Raw genomic sequence first — 18593 nt, forward strand, 5'->3', positions numbered from 1 at the left:
TTGCTGGTATCAGTATAAAAAGTGCATTGTCTTATGTAATCTGTTGATTTCAAGAAGACATTTTAGTTGGCTTTTTTTATACACTGATGCACATTTGTGATTCAGTATATATGTATGCAAGAGACATTCTGGCACTAAAAGATTTTTCAAAGGACTCAAATGATGGGTCATTATAATGAGCCATTATATTTTCACCAATTTTCAAAGAAAGCTATTTATTTCAGTAGAAGTAGGACTAGCTCAGTGCTTTACAAAATAACACCTAGATTTAATACATTTACGTTTTAAATGCTGGCTTTCTCAGGATACTGTCAGGCTTGAAATTTTTGCCTTTAGGTCATCTATTGAGATAACTATTTGATCTATTTGTATTTTTTAATTTGTAATGCTCRTGACATTGTAGCAGCTAACTGCACAAATGTTTTGCTTAGTAGAGCTCTTGCTGGACAGACTCTTTTCAGAATCTGTTGACACCACTGAGATCAGGCATTAAAACACCACTCAGATACCAGGATTACATGCACATGTGGGACGAAGCGAATTTTACTCTGCGGGGAATTGTGTTCCTATAGGAAGACATGAACTTGTAGGCTCAGCTATTCCTTGGCAAGGCAAGGATAATGTAGTGGTGGATGCCTACTCTTGGCCATRGCATTCTCCATGGAATATGAACCTATGGCTAAAGTAAATCTGACAGAAGAAAAAAAAACTTGCTACCCCCCCTGCTGAACAGGCAGTTTTTGGCTTAAACAGGTTGTAGGAAAATGCAGTGAGAAAAATGGAGGCAGGAGGACAAAATCTAAAGGCAACAGCTTAGAAATGGTTATCTTTTAGCAGAGAAAATTCAAATTGTGTTTTTTAGCCTTGTCTTATGTCAGGAAGAGATTGTGCTTCCTCATCTCTGTGTCTGAACAATTGCTTCATGGTTTTGCAGCAACTAATTTTTCCACAAAGAAAAGCAAGAGTCAACAGTGACTTGAATGTTGTTTCTTAGCTGTAGATTATCCCAAGTACATTTTCACATACCTGAGGCAGATTCTCAGTGGCACTCACAGTAATCAAGCTGACATTGCTTGTTTTAGTAGAACCAGTAGAACTCTACTAGCTTACTTCAGCAAAAACAATGACTTCATTTTGATAGTTTGTTATTACATAATAAGAAACATTTTTTTTTTCTCTGGCGATTTATAATTCTGGTATTTCACAGTTGAAGAGGGAATTTAATCAGAAATATCATCAAGAGACATTCCTGCGTACAATAGTCAGTTCGGAATCAATGATGCTTTGACTGAGATTTTGTTTTCCTGACTGATTCTTATAAATCATGGGTGGAGAATAACAGGGAACACCAACCTTTAAAAATAGGAAATCCAGCATCAATATTCTAAAGTAATACTACTCTCTAAATCTGAAATTACTTGATAGTAAATTCTTGACAGATTTAAAAGAATCACAGAATGGTTTGGGTTAGAAGGGCTCTAAAACGAGCCCAGCCCCAATAGGCACAGACAGCTCCACTGGACCCGGCTGCTCAGAGCTCTGTCCAAGCTGGCCTTGAACACCTTCAGGAATGGGGCTTCTCTGGGCAGAGAGAGAGCCTTATCACTCCCYCTTAAATAAAATAAAGTATAGCCTTTATTTCTAACATGGCATCTAAACCCACATGCTAACAATTTAAAGCCATTACCACTTATTCTATCCCTACGTGCTCTTTTAAAAGTCCCTCACCAGCTCTATTGGAGTTTCTTCCTTATTCCAATCTATAAATTCCTCTGGAAAATAATAACAAAACTAGATTCCCATGACATAATTTTTATCTAAATATTTTGATTTATAAATATAAAAATATATATATATATATAACATATATGATATTATATGAAATTATTTAGATTTATTCTTACAATATAAAGAAATGCAATTTTAAGAATATCTTCTATTTTTAGAAATAATGGGTTTTTATATTATTCATGTTTAGAATACAGAATATAGAAACAACTTTTAGTTAAATAGCCTTGTAAATTGGTACATTCTCTTGCTTTTAAAAAAAAWTTCCATAGATGCATTGCTTGCTTTTCATCTGTTATGTGAATTGCTGAATTATTAATAATTATTGAAAATATATTTATAATTAATCTGTATGGCTCTCAGAACCTTTCTTTGTGTTGGAGAATGGTGTGTTTTTTGCATCAATGTGAAAATGAATTAGAATCTAACACCATTTCAAAGGTGACCAGTTAAATTGGAATTATAATAAGCTTTCTGTGCATAATGAAAACAATCTAAAACTTAATTGTGTAATTAAACTGAGTGCTTCTTGTAACAAACTGGTGAGTATCTTTTAATGATGCTATAAATCTAACCTAATCTAAATGCTATTTAATATCTCACCTGAATGTAAGGAGAATATTTCCTTTGCTTAAATGTTTGTCTCAGAAATGAGCTCTGAAATTAGCATTCGGTGCCATTTCCATTCTTAAAGGGACTTCTATGTATACCTCTATCTCATATATGCTTTGCAGTCATCACAGAATAAAAAAAAATATAGAATTGTCAACTGTATTTAATATTTTTGCAATCTCAGTATATTATCTGCAGCTCACAATGCTTGYACTGTGATCAGCCAATCACATTTTACTCAATCTCTCAGTTCACCATGAAGAATTAACAGAATCATAACCTACAAATGACTATTACTTCCTATTCAGATTGCCTAATTTCTGCGAGGTTTTTTTCTTTTCAAGTGGATTTTTYCTCAGCCTCCAAGAGCAATTTAGACTGCTATTTTTACGGCACCATTTAATTCCCAGAGAGGCCTAGAAAGAATGAGTGTGTTTTGATGGCAAAGTTAATGAGAGAGCCAAAGTTCTGAGCATTTCAGGAATCAGGCAGTTTGAAGAGTTAGGTAAGCTGTGATAGAAAGGTAAATGGAAAGATAACTATTCTCTGACCAAGTTCCAGTGGGGACACAGCCTCTAAGATCTATTCTGATTAAATCTACTTTGACTTGTTGCAAGATCAATTCATAATGCCACTAAAGAATGACTAGAAAACACATTTTGTGTAACGTTGCAGGAAGGAGACACAGGAACTGAACTKCTTGTAGGCTGCCTGGATCTGAATGTCACAAACCCTTCAGTTGTCTCTAAATCCAAAGTCTGCAATTGAAGAAGTCTTCAGTGCATTTAATGTACTCAGATCCTAAGTCACAGACGATATCAATCTTACGCAATTATTAAACATACAAACAATCTAATTTTGTTATACTTATTTTACAGATTAAACTATTTAAATTATTCACCACTTACCCCTGTTCTTTGAACTTCCAAGAAAATCGCTCTTTGRAATGATTTCTCCCACATTGCCAATTCACTGCCCAGCTCTACATTGAAATAATGACTCTTGCCATGTCCAACCATAACACTGAAACAATAGGGCCTCTGGTCTTCAAGATCGAAGTCCTGGTGAATACCTAAATACAAGTTTGCTTGTAGCCAGCAATCATCAGCAAGCCAGAGCTGAAAGACATGTTTCAGTATGTGAKTCTTCATCTGGCAAAAGAGTTGAAGCAACACTGTCTTCTGTAAGTGATGGGTGCTTTGATATACTATGGMATTATGTCAATAATTACCYTGAAGAARTRTTCTAGGAGTTAAATAATTATGTCAAAGACAACTTCTCTCWGCTTCTTATTTSCTTYACCSTCTATAATSTATTCYAAGCTACTACTSCAGTTTCAAAATAGTCAAAATAAAGTGTTACATATATAACTTCAATTTCTACCARTATATTGTTTACYGTGAAAAAGAAGGAAATCCCTGAWTTGTTTAAATGCATTCCAGGAGCCRTGYACCAGCTCTACAGGASACTATAATTGCTCCATTCTAATTGGGTTCCAATATGCTAAACTCCAAGGAATGGAGTAATTTATCARCCACCTCAGAGCTAATTCTGGAAATGAAAACATGAGCATGTGCTSTGATATCTGTCAATGCTGTTCTGTAACTACAAGGAGACTGAAGCAAGATCCTGCCATCACCTTCAAGATAAAGAAGTAACTTCACATTAAAYTTTCATAATAAAATATATCCCTGTAATAGAATGTTTTGTAAATGTAAACAAATTAAGGCAAGAAACTTCCCTGACATTGYAAGACTTCATTGATTAACATAAATATAGAGGAAAAGTGAACTAAAAAGCTACTACTTACACAACTTAATACTTTCACAGCCCGAATTTCCAAGTTAAACATATTTTTAAATTTCTGTTTATCAGACAGAGCCCTTCTCTATCTCCATTTCTCTGTGATATCAGGGGGCACAAAAGACTGAAAGAATAAAATAATAAGCAACGATTCATGTGGCATCTTGGGAGTAGCACATATTGCCACCAGAGTAGCACTGTGCTGTCAAAATTGGCCCTGCAGCTATGTGAGTACAGAAYAGACGTGAAGCTTGAAGTTACCTTACAACACTCCTTTGCACTGTTGAGAAAAATTCCTGCATATATTCTGGTGTTCATCAGCCACGGAGTTACAGGTATTATTACATCTGCTTCAAGACTCAGTGATGCATATCCTGACTTGTAGACTACTGTATTAGTATTTTTAAAATTTGTATGCAAAAATACCAGCAAATAAAAGAAAATAAAATGTTTTTACAACAAATGACTTTTAAAAATGTTCAGGATAACAGTAAAAGTTTGAATTATAAGTCAAGCTATAGGACTAAAAACATCATAATGTCATGATAAAAGACATTACATTTCAAATCATCTGGTTGTTACCACCAAATATCCAAAAATATGCAAGTATGTGTTATATATATATAAATTTTAATTCACATATTTGTATGTGCMYGCTTTTCTATKCAAGTGYRTATTTATATATATGTACACATACACACACATCTGAAATATATAAAACATTCTGTTTTAAAATTTAAGTTCCATACTGGATTCTGATTTTCCATGTCTAACTCTTGGGTCATAATAAACATAGATGAGAAGCTTACCATTAGGTATGTTACAAGAGCACCTCTCCTTAAAATCCATCTTTCAGGAGAAGTACAACAACATAGTTTTGCGTTAGTTCTAACCACCTTCTGAAAATCCTTAGGAACACCCTCCCCAAATGTCAGCTTTTATAACATAACCCTGTCATATATAATGCAGAAGCATTAATCTCATAAATTTCTCCCTAACTTTTTCAGATTTTCTCAGTTTGCCTCATTGTTCTTTATACCAAAGAATCAACAGAAAAGAGGTTAAAGAGTTCAATTTGAGCTTTTGCTCTTTAGCTAATGTATTCATGAAGACTGGCAATTAAGCATTCATTTATTAAAATGTCAAGAACATTACAGAGTTGAATCTTAGGTAGTTTATTTCCTCACTTCTTTTTCTTAATAGAAAAGTACTGTAGAAGTTGTATTAAGGACAGAATATCCTTGAAATCACTATAATATTTAAGGAAGTAGTGAGGTTCAGCATAAAAATTAAAAAAAAAAAAAAAAAAAAACCACAAAAGCCAAGCTATAGCAAAATCTTCTCAAAAGGCGAAATGTGTGCCTGACTTAATTATGAAACAAAAGTAAAATCATAAAAAATATTAAGCAGGCCAACTGCATCATCTGTGACAAAACATCTGCTTTTTGTTGGTGTCTCAGTGATGGGCAAGTCCTGAATTTGCTCATGTTCCCAGCTGGAGACATGATCACATTAAAGAATGTCATATGGCTCTGCTCCTGTGCCTCGCATCCTGGAGCTGAGCTCCACTCCTGAACTCAAGGACTGCTGCTTTCCTGGCATGGCAGAGCCAAACCACTTCCTYTGCTTGTCCTGACTAACTGGTGCATCAGAAAAAAACCCCAACAAATTAAAAAAAAAAAACCAAAAAACCAATGCAAAACACCCCACAAACCCCAAAACAAAACAAACCCTCCCCACCAATGCCAACCAAAAACCTTGATCACTTGTGGCTCAGTCCAGGATCTGTTACAGGTAAGAGAGAAAACAACCTGCCTTTTCCACAGCATCAGTGCATTGTCAAAGGAGAAACAGGTGAGAACTAAAGATAAGCTTTAATTTTTCAGTGAAACAGTATTTTATCTGAAAAGACAGAATTTATTTTTTTTCTGAAAATGTTTGCTATTGCTCTCCTAGACAAACAGGCTCTCATCTAGTATCCTTATCTCACCTGCAAAGCAGTTTTTGATTAGCTGTTGGAGAAAAAAAATTAATCTATTAGAAAATATATTCTGCAAGTCAGTTATTTGAACAAAGTGCTAAGATTGTGCTCCAAATTTATGATCAGGACAAGCAAGACAGAAAACAAAACTGTGTGTAGCTGGGAGAACGAAATGAATGCTATGGGACACAAATCCAACATGTTGCCCTTTGTAAAGCAAAATCAACTATAATACTTGATCCAACAATCAATACATATGATAAAAAAGTACATAATTTYATATTTGTAATTACTGAAATTAAATAGAATTACCTTTCTATGAATCAAGACTTACAKCAAGAACATTTTTCATCACATTTGCTTGAAAATTTGACTCACTAAGAAAAACACAAATCATTATGCTTAGCAATGTGTCTCACTGATATTCATACAACCAGCTCTAATATTGAAAACAGATTAACTATTTRAATGTTATCTACTCCTAGTTAAGATTAACTTGAGCTTATCATCAACAGAAAAGGAAAACATTTTTACTAAATAATATMATTGGAACTGTTGGGAAACCTACCTTGTGAATTTTAAATAGAACCTCACAGAGGTTATAGATTTTTTCAGCTCGTACCCAGTCCAGCGTGCTTACCTATAATATATTAAAAAAAAATATTAGCAACATTCCTTATTAGAAAATCATGTTCAGATGAAAAATCTAGAGTTTTCCTCCATTTTTATTGTACTGGATAATTTAAATACAGGCACATCACTACATTTAATACTCAGCATTTAGAAAAGACTGTCAAATAGCATTAAATTTTTACAGAAGCAGGAATTAAAAGRCGTGAAATAATTCCATTATTTTTTCCTAGTATGATAGAAAACTCTTTGCAATCMCTGTGTATAGTTACATAATCATATTTATTTCTCAAGATGTTAACACAGAGAATTCAGTCTCAAACAGAATCATTCAGCTTCATGTCTCAATTCTGAAAAATACAATCAACAGATCAAAATGTATTCCTGAATTCAGTTTTGAGTTTACATRCACTAGGGTGTCAATAACTCAAAAAGATGAAAACAATTCTGTGACTGCAATATTTGAGATTAAGGATGTGTGCTTTATAATATGAAAACACCTTTTTCTTTTTTTTCCTTTTCTTTTGATTTCATTACTTAATCTGTTGACATGACAGGCTGTTAAAATTTGACAGCCAGTTTGATGTTTGAAGTTTTTACCAAAATTCTACTTCATGACACAATGTGATCATCTGTTTCATTTTAGAAACAGTACCTTGCCTATGTAGTTCAAGGAAATTTTCTCATGCATAGGAAAAGTTCAAGGGGAATACATATTATTTTCACTTATGTATTTTAGACAAAAGTCTAGTTTTTGGGAATGCACAGGAAAGGCTGCATAGACACATGAAGGATTTGACTGAGTAATTCGGAGGCTTTTGGCATATGGAAATAAGTTTTTTGGTAGCTCTAATAGAACTTGGATACTTTAAAATTCTAGGGCTGATACAGCTTTGTCCTATTCCCACCTCTCACCCAAAAGGAAGAAAGCAGAAAAAAAMMCCCACAACTATTCAGGTAAAAAAAAACAAACAACTTTTTTGTTCAACATCTGGCTTCTGTGGATGAAACTTAACTAGAAAAAAACTTATGAAATTCAATAACAAATTCTTTTTCTCTGTGTTCACAACAGCACATAGTTTGCCTTTAAAAATACAGTACTTCTCCTGAAGATGTGCATGGAGATCAAGATGTTTTGGTTCTTTTAAAATTTAYCTTAAAGTTTAATTTTCATGCATTTTAAAATTCTAAGCTGTTAAACAGAATTGTAATACACGATGATATTCCAAACCACTGCAACACTTACAGGCACCTGATGAGACTTCTACTGGTTATTAATTGTTACTGCAGAGTCGTTTGAAAGAGTAATGTGAACTTGGTGTTAGTGTCTTTCTAATCTTAACAATCTGACTTGATTCTTAATATTCTAGCTTTCTCCCAGTTTCTCTAAGGTTTAGATTAATTTTTTTTGAGATAATTAAACTTAGGTATTATGAATCACCTCACTGAAATGGGACTGAAGAACTCKAGAAGAGGGAGTTCTAGCACCACACCTTTTCAGCATACAGAGGGACTCACATTCTAGAATTCTCCATTTCACAGTTTTATATCTTAGCAATTAAATGGCAAACATCACTTGAATAAAACACATGCACTAGAATACATAAACACATTACACACTTTGTTTTATTATGAGAAATGTCTCATAAATTAAAGCTCAAAATGATACAGATAATTTTAAAATTACATAATAAAAGTACAAAGTACTACTTAAAAAAAACTTTTTCAAATTTAAATCTAATGTTAACTGGTCTAGAAAATAAATTTAAAGAAATTTAGACATTAACGCTTCCTCCCATCACTTCAGAAAAAGTAGCAATTTTTGAAGCCATACATTTCTATTTTTTAGGTTTCCATTTCTATTTTTCTTCTCATAAGCTCAATTCAATATTTTAATTGAGTTTTGCTTTTTAATTATTGTACAAGTAAGAAATAGCATAAGTTYTGAAACAACTGAAACAGAGGAATTCTACAGCTAATTCATAAAGAAACAAACACTTAAACATGCTCAGATAGAGGAATTACTGCAGGTCTTTCCTCAATCTTATTTCCAGAGAAATATTTTGTACTTTGATGGCTGTTTTGAAAACAAAATAATTAAATAATACATGTTTTGCCCCATTACTGTTGATCCTCCAAAGGATATTCATGCTTCTTGCTAAATAAGGTTTCAATGGAATGGGGGCTAGTTCATTGTTTGGTCTTGAATGTCTMAAAGGGAAAGATTCTTTTCCATCTCATTTAACAGAAGGAGAATAATTTGTTGCTGTAAGTGGCTAGACATAAACACACAAGCATCGATTCATCTGCTGTTTATGAAACTGACTTTAGTGACACGGGCTATGACCTGAAAGCTGTTGGGATATGGACTTTCATTTGCTCATATCATTTGTATTGCTTCCTGAAGATTAATTTTAACTGTTGGGCTTCTTTGCACCATTAATGATGGACAATGGTGATACTGCTGTGCCATTAATGTCACTCTGAATACTTCAGACTTATTCCCATTATCCTGAGCTTATCTGTAATCCTTTAATGCTGTGTAACTTCATATGACTTTGTCAGCAGAGAAAGGTTTAATGGAGACAACTGCTGGCACCTGTATGAGCCACCTGCATATTATTTTACTGTGCATGTCAGAGAAAGGCTACCCTACTTACAGAGTAAAACAGCCTGAATATCATTGTGTGCAAGGGGCTCAGAARACAAATGACATGCTGAGGCCAAAGAAACATATCAAAAAGCACTACTAGAATCTAAAGAAATAGTTGAAATTATTGATATTTTTATCAGAATTGTTGTAGTATGTCTAAGTTTAAAATATYATTATTACAGACTACTTTACTTAAAAAAAAACAAAACAAAACAAATCCTACATTATAGTCATACACTCCTGGTCAAGGAGAAAAGCTGGAAATAGTCAGAAAAGTTCACAAAAACTGCAATATTCTTCATCTGATTTRAAGAAAGTTCCAGTTTATTGCAAGTTATCCATCATCACACATTTAATAACTGCGTAATAAGTAACTAAGATAAATAAGATACTGAAGTATATTTCTTAGGCAATAAAATAGTTTTTCTCATTATTTCCCCTTGGAATTGTTCCTGCAGGTATTCTATACATTGCAATTTCTTGGGRTTATTTTAGTATGACAGTTTTATTATTTTTTTTATGAAGCATTTGACAAAGTGTTTTAAACAGGTATATTCAGAACAGATGACTTATTAAGACATACTTGCATTCATATGAATTTAGTTCTGAAAGTGTCAGAAACCATGTCAAAATACATGAGAGTTTCAAATAGCATTCAGTAAGGTTCTACTTTAATTTGTGTTTGTCTAATGTATGAATTTATGACAGACAGGAGCTGAATGTTGTTATTTTTATTATTGCAGACCAACTCCTTAGCTGACCCAATGCAGTATAYATTAAATACTTGGTTCTGTAGACATTTAGCTATGTTAATCCTTTCAGGAAGATTGCAAAAATAAGACATATATAAGCTCACAGGTAACACTGAGCTGATCAAAAAGATAATTAAAACAAACAGAGTCACAAAAAAMCAGGAACCTGTAGTTACAATTTTAAGTCTATGATGAGAGACTGAAAAAGGTATGTAGAGATACAAAAGTCCCAAGTGTCACAGAAGTACTTTTTACTTCAGGAYGTATTTCTGCAATTTCCTTGTGGGTTTTAAACCACAGGTGTTACTGCAGAGTTTGGAAAATAAACAAACCAGTAAAATATAGCTTTATATAGTTAGACCTGGTGATCTGAGCATCAAACTCATATTCTAAATATACTTACCTTTAAATGTGTGTTAATCATTGGATTTTCTTAAAAAAGTTATGATTTAAAATAGAGAGAAAACAAAGTTTAAGTCATTTTGACACACACGTGCATCAAACAATTACCTCACAAAGTTATTTCCTAGAAGAGAATTCTGCAACTTTAAAATAGGCATAAAACACTTTCATGCCTGCTCAGAGATAATCACTAAATAAAGGAATATGGGGTGAATGTAAAAGAGAATCATTCTTCAAGACTCACTAAAATCAAATTAACATAGCATACTCTTTTATTTTATCTGAACACTGAATCTGGTTCTAGAAGTCTACAGAGCCACTCTTACAAAAATTAGCAGCTGTATTTACATTCACATCATCTTTCACACACAATGAAATAGAAAAAGAGAGGAAATTGTACTAGATACTTTCACAGGCAGTTGTAAAGTTATGGATAAAGGTAAGTGTTGAACTTAAAGGTTATATGCTCTGTGCACGCTATATCCATACACTGATATGCTGCATTGATTCAGAACACAAACAGCAATAGCAACGTCTCTGAAATAAAATATTTTAAACATTCATCTTCTAAAGATCAAGCAAGTTGAAACATYTGTGTTTTTGTGACTGAACACTCCTTTTTTATTTCCTCACAGTTAAGATAGTAAAAAACCCAAAACCTCAGCAGGAGCAATATTAAGAGCAATACCATCAAATATCTGTGAAATCAGTGGAAGAACTCTATGCCCAGTTTTGTGTGGAGACCTGTGTTTCCAGGTGCAGAGCTGGGACACCTGACAYAGAGCCAGTGTCAAGGGAGCTCCCCAGGGTCTGGCAGGGCAGGCTCCTTGCCAGCCAAGCCCCAACTCCTGGCTGAGCCTGTCACAGAGCCAGACACCCAGACAGCCCCTCACCAGCTCCTCATCCCCCTGCCATGGGATGGGAGAGACAACAGGAAAAGCAAAAGTAGAAAATGCATGGGGCAAGAAGAGGACAGCTTAGTAAGGGGTGGAAGGGGAAGAAATCAATTAATACAAAGGCGATCACACACTGCTCTCCCCATGCAGACCAATCCCCAGCCAGTCTCCAAGCAATGGCTACTTTTGAAGACCAAATCCCCATTTTTTATTGCTGAGCATGATGTTTCACACTGCATGAAATCCCTTTTGGTCTATTGAAATTAGCTATTCTGGCCATGTTGCCTGCAGCCTGTCCCAGCCCCAGGCAGTTTGTTGGCTGAGCAGTGAGAACAGAAAGACTGCCTCAGCCCTGCTCAGCATCAGCCCAAACACAGTGTGTTCGTGATGTGTTAGCTTTTGGGTTTTTTTCCCCCTGCAATTGCAGAATGATTAAAAAGCAAGAAAGCTGGTCAACAGGTTTTATTATTTAGAGACTGTGTCAAATTTACTGGTGTATCATAATATTGATATACCCCTGTGTTGTTCCTCTTTGTTCATTTTTTGAAAACCAAGGTTCCTACAAAAAAAAATGGAAGAGTACAATAGATTCTGTCAAATAACCAATAGACCAGTCGTCCCCACTTGTCTGCTCCTAGTAGAGTGCTGAACATGGTAAATGAAGTAATTTATACCAAATTAGTATCATACAGATGTATAGCTTTAATTATATCAAACATGTGTCTTAGAAACAKGTTGGAAAACAGTAAGTAAAATTTATAGAAGAAAATCATTCATGTGGTGTGTTATTTATTWGTTTAATATTTCTGCATAGTTTTTACATTTTCATTAGACTGTAGTAATTGAATCAAATTTTAGTTCCTCTGCTTAACATATTAAGCCCTTGTTTTCTAGAGGGTGAAAAACTCTGCCTTTCCCAGGTGTGTTACCTCATTTAAAAAAGGATACTACTGGCTATTATAGAATGTTTGGAGAATTGGAATAATTTGATTAATAATTTCTGTCTAGAGAGGCAAAATTTTTACTTATTGCATTTCATTGAGGTTCATAAATAACTTTGAAAATTAAGTACTTCCCAAAGGTGCTGCAGARACTGCACATATAAAGGATGAGATTTTCTTTGGATCAGCAGACCAGCTGGGAAACTGAGCACCTTCTGAGCAATCTGTAAGCAAGTTGTATAATTGAAATTGCATTCTAATTCCACATTTTATTCTTTATGATTTGTTTAAAGCAAAASTTTTCTGAAGAAAAAAAGAAAGGATTAAATATTACCATGTGATAAGTATGGGAAATTTTAATAGTTTAAAATAGGTCTAACAGTTTAAAATTCTGCATCTCATTTCCATTTCATCCTTTTAAATCAATTTTTGGAAAAGTATTAGATAAGTTACCTGTTGTGAAATAGAATTCTTGCTATSAGGTATATAAATTATCAAAGCAAGATTTGTTCAGACCGAACTTAGCATTGGATTGTCTGCAACACTTTGTTCCCTTGTTTGTGTGAAAATCCCCAAGTATAATCCAATACTATGGATGGTTTATTTCATGACGTATCTTTCAGAAAACAGAGTAACTACCAGCYCATTAAATCTATAAAATACCTTAGAATAAATAAGGTAAGAAATAGTAGGCCTAACCAACCAAAATAAAACCTGACCTTGAGAACTTCTTTAAACCATCCAGGTACAGTGAGCTTTTCAGAGGACCTTGGAAGAGGCTAAATATCTATAGTGCATTGAAATTCAGTGGCATCTGAGGCTTAAATTTACATGGAAATCTCAGCYGACAACTTCATTTGATAAAGGATAACAAACAGGTTTCCATTTACAATGAAACTGCCACAGAAATATTAATTTTTTTACCGGTGGAGTGCTGAAAATGTAGAAGGATGAACCCTTCAGGGCCAGAAACTTGAATTTGTACAGCTGAGATGAATCAGTTCCTTCAAGTCTCTCATTTACCCATCCCATATGTATGACCTGTAAAAGAAAATAATTGAAAATTAAAGCACTATTTTTCAGTGGATCATAAGAGTGGTTTTAGTAGAAGGGGATGTATCATCTACTTCACATTTGCCTTCCAATCACTTCCATATTCTTGAGGTGTACAGTATTGTGCCAGTGTGYCAGAAGTCCTTGAAGAGACTTAAACTTATAGTACAGGTAGACTGAATCTTACCTGAAATAATCCCTATTTTAAAAGSCACCTATGCAGGTCAAAGAAGACCCTCACTTGAGCAGAAAGACMTACATGCACTAGAGTCTTTCAGCAGTTTATGAAATCCATAATACGTTATCTACAGCAGTGTCAAAACTTGCACATGCTGACATTCCTATGACATGTACCTCRAAAGAAATACCTCTGAACAAATCACTAGACTTATCTGAAATCAAACAGCTTTCTCCAAGCTCATGTTTGCAACTGTTAACAAAGTGTTTATCACACTTGTCTCTCAGAGTTTGTATACTTTTTTCATACACTCTTTATCTCATTTATGTTTTCAAATAATTAGATATCAAATTCAGTGGTTACATAATTTTAACAGTGTTACAATGCATGCCTTTATTTTCCAGATAAATTAATGCTAAGAAAAAATGAAATAAAGAAATAAAACTGCATTCTTCCTTTTTGAGGTAAATGCWAATTTATAAAGGAATGTCATAAGTAATAATGCCATAGTGTGGTAGCAGAATGTAATGAATGTATTTACTGAAAAATAACAAAGAAAAAACAATCTAGGCTTCATTTTGCATACATTAAGAGGAATATATTGCTCTTGAAACAGGTACTTMAATCAAGAGTGAGTCACCAATCTGAATGTACAAGCATAGCTGAGCAGCTTGCTCATTTTCAACTAAGGCTACGCTTACAGACAGTAATGAGTTACAGGGGCAGAAATAGCAAAGCACTAGCTAATAGTATAGATGGATGCTCATATTTGTATTATGAAAACCTCACATTGTTTTCTAATGTTGGTATCTAACATATCAATTATGTCTTGTATTAATCAATTTATCAATAAGTGAAGAATAAATCAGAATGTTGAGACATACTGTTCTACTGAGCTCCAGCATTAACATTTTAAGGACATCTAAGAAATAACACAATAAATTCAATAACCCTTCAAGTTCCTGATTTGCTATTCTGTAAATTTAATAACTCCCACTAAAACATTGTTTCTACAGTAGTCAGCAGAAGTGTAGAAACAGGGTGTTCAGACAACGCACTACTTTATCAAAATATATTATATTATTTCTGATACTCTACCACAAATGATATATATTCAATTTATCAGGGTTGTAATATCAAATAATACAGACAAAAATACTCATGTCCAATATAAATTCATGTTTTTTTTACTTTCTTTCTACATATCTTTCTAACTGACTGGTTTATTTAGACCTCAGAAATGAAGAAAGAATAATTATTCTGTTAAACAAAAATCTGTATGGAACAAAAGCAAACAAGTGCTGGTACTCAGTAACAAGCTGTCTGTGGTTTACAGGGTTACTGAGATTTTAATTGGATCTCAGTACGTGGGTGGGAATGGTAGTCCTGGGATGAAAACTATKCAAATTTTTTGATTGTAAACTGTCATTTGAAGTATTCAGGAGTGCTCATAAGGCACAATACTACAAACTGTCCCACTCTCAGCATTGCTTTCACTGCTGTTTGAAAACTGCCATACATCATTGGTATATTATTAAGTTTCTAACATATTCTAAYACACTTTACAAAAGTTCCTGTATAAAGAAAATGAGCAATGGCACTCATTACAAGGAGATAAAACAAGTCACTAATAAAATGTAATCTAATCATAGCAGATAAATGAAAGTTCTTATTTGCACTTATTGTTTTCCTACAGCAAAAAAAAAAAACAACTAGATGTTGCAATGACTGGAAATTTAACATGTGTTAAATTTAATAAAGCAGTTAGTACATTTTGTATATAGTATTTTTAGTTAAACAGTTATGAAAAGTAAATGATGCAAAACACTCAGGAGGGAACTGAAGAAAGAAAATCAACAGAGAGATAMAATTATGTAATTAAAGTGGGATAAGAATCTACAAGAGACGCCAGCTTGACCTGCAAATTAAGAACCAGTATCATACCACAAGGCACTATGGAGGTACCCCAAATAATTTTTTTGTGTCTTTTCGAAAACAAGTGGTAGATGGCATATTTTGAAGAGTACAACTATTGGGGAAGGAGTGGTAGATAAGGCAAGCAGTCCTTCTACATAAAGTTAAACTAAAAATAAAGTAAAAATAAAAATCAAACTCAAATGCTGGAAGTTTTGGTACATTACATTACTGGTTTCCATTGTACATCAGTTGCATTCAGTTATAGTAGCCTGAAAAGATACTATTTGAAATAAAATGTTCTAGACAGCAATATGTGGAGGAACTTAGAAATTATGAGTTTTGTGTGTTTTTGTTCAAGAATCAAATTTATAACTCCAAGCTGTGCATAGTTTGAACACCACAATTAGCAACATAATCCATACTAAGCTGAACAGAACTATGAAGGTAGGTATGTATTAGAATTCATGTGACTTCCCAGGTATTGTCTGMCTGTGCAAAATTTAGATTACAAATTATTTTTTGGTAGCAATAATAGTTTCTACACTTTGTTTGTTTTAACAAGGGGGTTGGTAATTTGCACCTGSTGTCTCTCACCTTTACTAATAATATCCTTCTTGTTCAAGTTASAATCCAAAGCACAGAACTCTCTCTTGAAAGCAGCTACCACCAGGAAGTTGTCTTACTGATTATGCATTCTTATATTATAGTAGATCAGTAACACTATTTGTGCAGCAGGAACTAAACGAACTAAATAAAAAYGGGAAACTAACATCCTTCCAGCTTTCTTTTTTTGTCTTTTCTGTCTGCTTCATATTTTAGCAATATTACAACAAAAATATATCCCTAATAAGCAGAAAATAAAGAAGAAGCCATTTCAAACTATTGCTGTTTAGCTTGCATAGCATATTTACCTCACAGCACTGCATATTAGCTGACTAGAGGTTAAAAAGTTTTAAGTGTTTTTAAGTGGTACTTCAGTTAGAGTACATTTTTTCAGTTGAGGATCTGAGGTCCCRGAAAAACTCACTGAGGCAAATCAAGACAATTTAATTAGGAATTGAAAAACTGTCCTCCCATATAAATAAAGTTAAAAAAATTACTACGGAATATATCAATTCTATCTCTATGTGGTCTCTTTATGCTTAAAGGAATTTAGTTCTGCTCTGTTTCTATAAGTGTAAGTTTTAAAATGATAGTCTTYAAGGATCTAAGTTTTCCAGACTAACCATTAGGATAAAGTAATTTTATTGCTATATGCTATATTTTAAAATATATTTTTCTCTGTTTTCAGAACAAAAGAAAAAGAAAGAAAAAAGAAGATAAACTGATCTTTCAGGAGTAGGTGCAGGGTTTCTTTTATGCTGCAGGATGAGTCCAGGCAAACATGTTCATGTAATGCCTGCAGCAGCAGTTCTGCTATGAGGAATAATAAGACAGCCCTTCATATTTGAAAATTTTCTTATTTAAAATTATGATCCTATAATTACAAAATACAGAACAGAAAAGAGGCTTCTGAGGAACCTGGTACTCTACCCTCTCCAAAATGCAGTGGCCATGATACCTATTTTGTTTCTAAAAAATGCTTCTTTAATGTTCTCAGGACCTCTACGAGTGGAGGCATYCTATTTTCTCTCAATAATCTATTCTAGCACTTTATTACTTATGTCAAACATGAATCACTCTTGTTATAATCACAATTAAAGACTCTCTTTTGCGTGTCCACTAAAGACGCAAATGATTTTCACCTTAAACTGGAAGAGTTAAAAAAGCTTACTCAGTTCATAAACGGAGCAAGAATCCACAGAMAAGGATATGTAGCTTGTGTGGCATCATTCTTTGCTGCTTTTCATATATTATTCTCTGAGCACAGAGTTATCATTACTGAATATTTCTTTCGTACCTCTCTCTCTGTATTTCTTTCAACCTGCCCACAGAGGCCACAGAAAACCTCTGGCCAATATCTTTTCAGAAATATAGTGCATAAAATCAGAGGCAGTGCTCCTGCCAAGGACTTATAGCAACAGAAACAGTTTAGAGTGTCTTGCAGCAGCTCCCTTGGGTACAGCCCACCCTGCCTGCCTTTCCCAAAAGCCACCAAGGARACAAGGTTGTTCTGGCATGCAGGCAAGCAGCCAGCCTGGCCTGATGCCARACTGACCAGGGAACGGTGCTGAATGTCACTCATGGGGTGGAGGAAGGGTTTGGGTGGTAGCTGAAGGCAATGAGGGGGTAAACAGCAATAGGGGGGTAAACCAGAAGGTGAAATACACTAAAAGAAAGTTAATAATGGGTGAAAAATGTCAAAAGATAACAAAAAAAGGGACTGACTTACARACAATTGTGGTGGTATCACAGATTAAGGTTGAAGTAACCAGATAAGCATGTAAAATTCAGGAAAAACAGGAGCCAGTGGGGAAGCAGTAAAGTGCGGGTGAAGTCCTTATTTGGGAGAAGGGAAAAGGGAAAAAAGGAATATAAACTAAAGGAATGCCAGTTTTTGAGGTGTCTGTTGGTCAACCCTGTACCTGATTACAACAGCCTCATGTAATCATATACCTTAATAATAACCCTTAATAATAAACCGTAATTCCAAACTATAGTACTAATTCATAAAAATGAACCTGTTCATATTATTTCTATCTGACTGGCTTCTGCAGATAGGGGCATCTCTGAGTTCTAATAAGGCATTGGTAGATGAACCAAACCTTTCTCAAAGAATTTACACTCCCAGATAACCATCAAGCATTTTCCAGTAACAACCAGAATTTTTTCCCAGTTTTTTACATATRTTTAGGTATCCTTGCATATATGCAGTGTCCTAATTTGCTGCAACTCTGCTTTTCAGACTCATTCTACAATATGGAAAGATCATTCATATGTCTAACAYGGTATTTTAAAGCTTAATGTCTGCAAAAGTAGCAGGCTTACTTTTGCTAATGCACAATAAAGGCAGTATTCAAGGGAACTGAATCCAAGTCAGAGCCCTT

The 18593-nt window shown here is 34.0% G+C and overlaps 1 protein-coding gene across 1 annotated transcript in view; it reads right to left on the reverse strand.

Moving 5' to 3' along the window:
• SNTG2 (syntrophin gamma 2) overlaps positions 1–18593 on the reverse strand; it is a 204934-nt gene that overhangs the window by 17736 nt on the left and 168605 nt on the right. The window contains exons 12-14 of the mRNA XM_057371854.1: positions 13383–13499; positions 6753–6824; positions 3309–3551 (exon numbers count right to left, since the gene is read on the reverse strand). Of these exons, the coding sequence (XP_057227837.1) occupies positions 3309–3551; positions 6753–6824; positions 13383–13499 (432 nt within the window). The remainder of the gene's footprint in view (positions 1–3308; positions 3552–6752; positions 6825–13382; positions 13500–18593) is intronic.

The sequence above is a fragment of the Malurus melanocephalus genome, unplaced genomic scaffold, assembly GCF_030028575.1.
Source record: "Malurus melanocephalus ecotype Western Australia unplaced genomic scaffold, MMel_1.1 scaffold_6, whole genome shotgun sequence".
Taxonomy (NCBI): Eukaryota; Metazoa; Chordata; class Aves; order Passeriformes; family Maluridae; genus Malurus; species Malurus melanocephalus.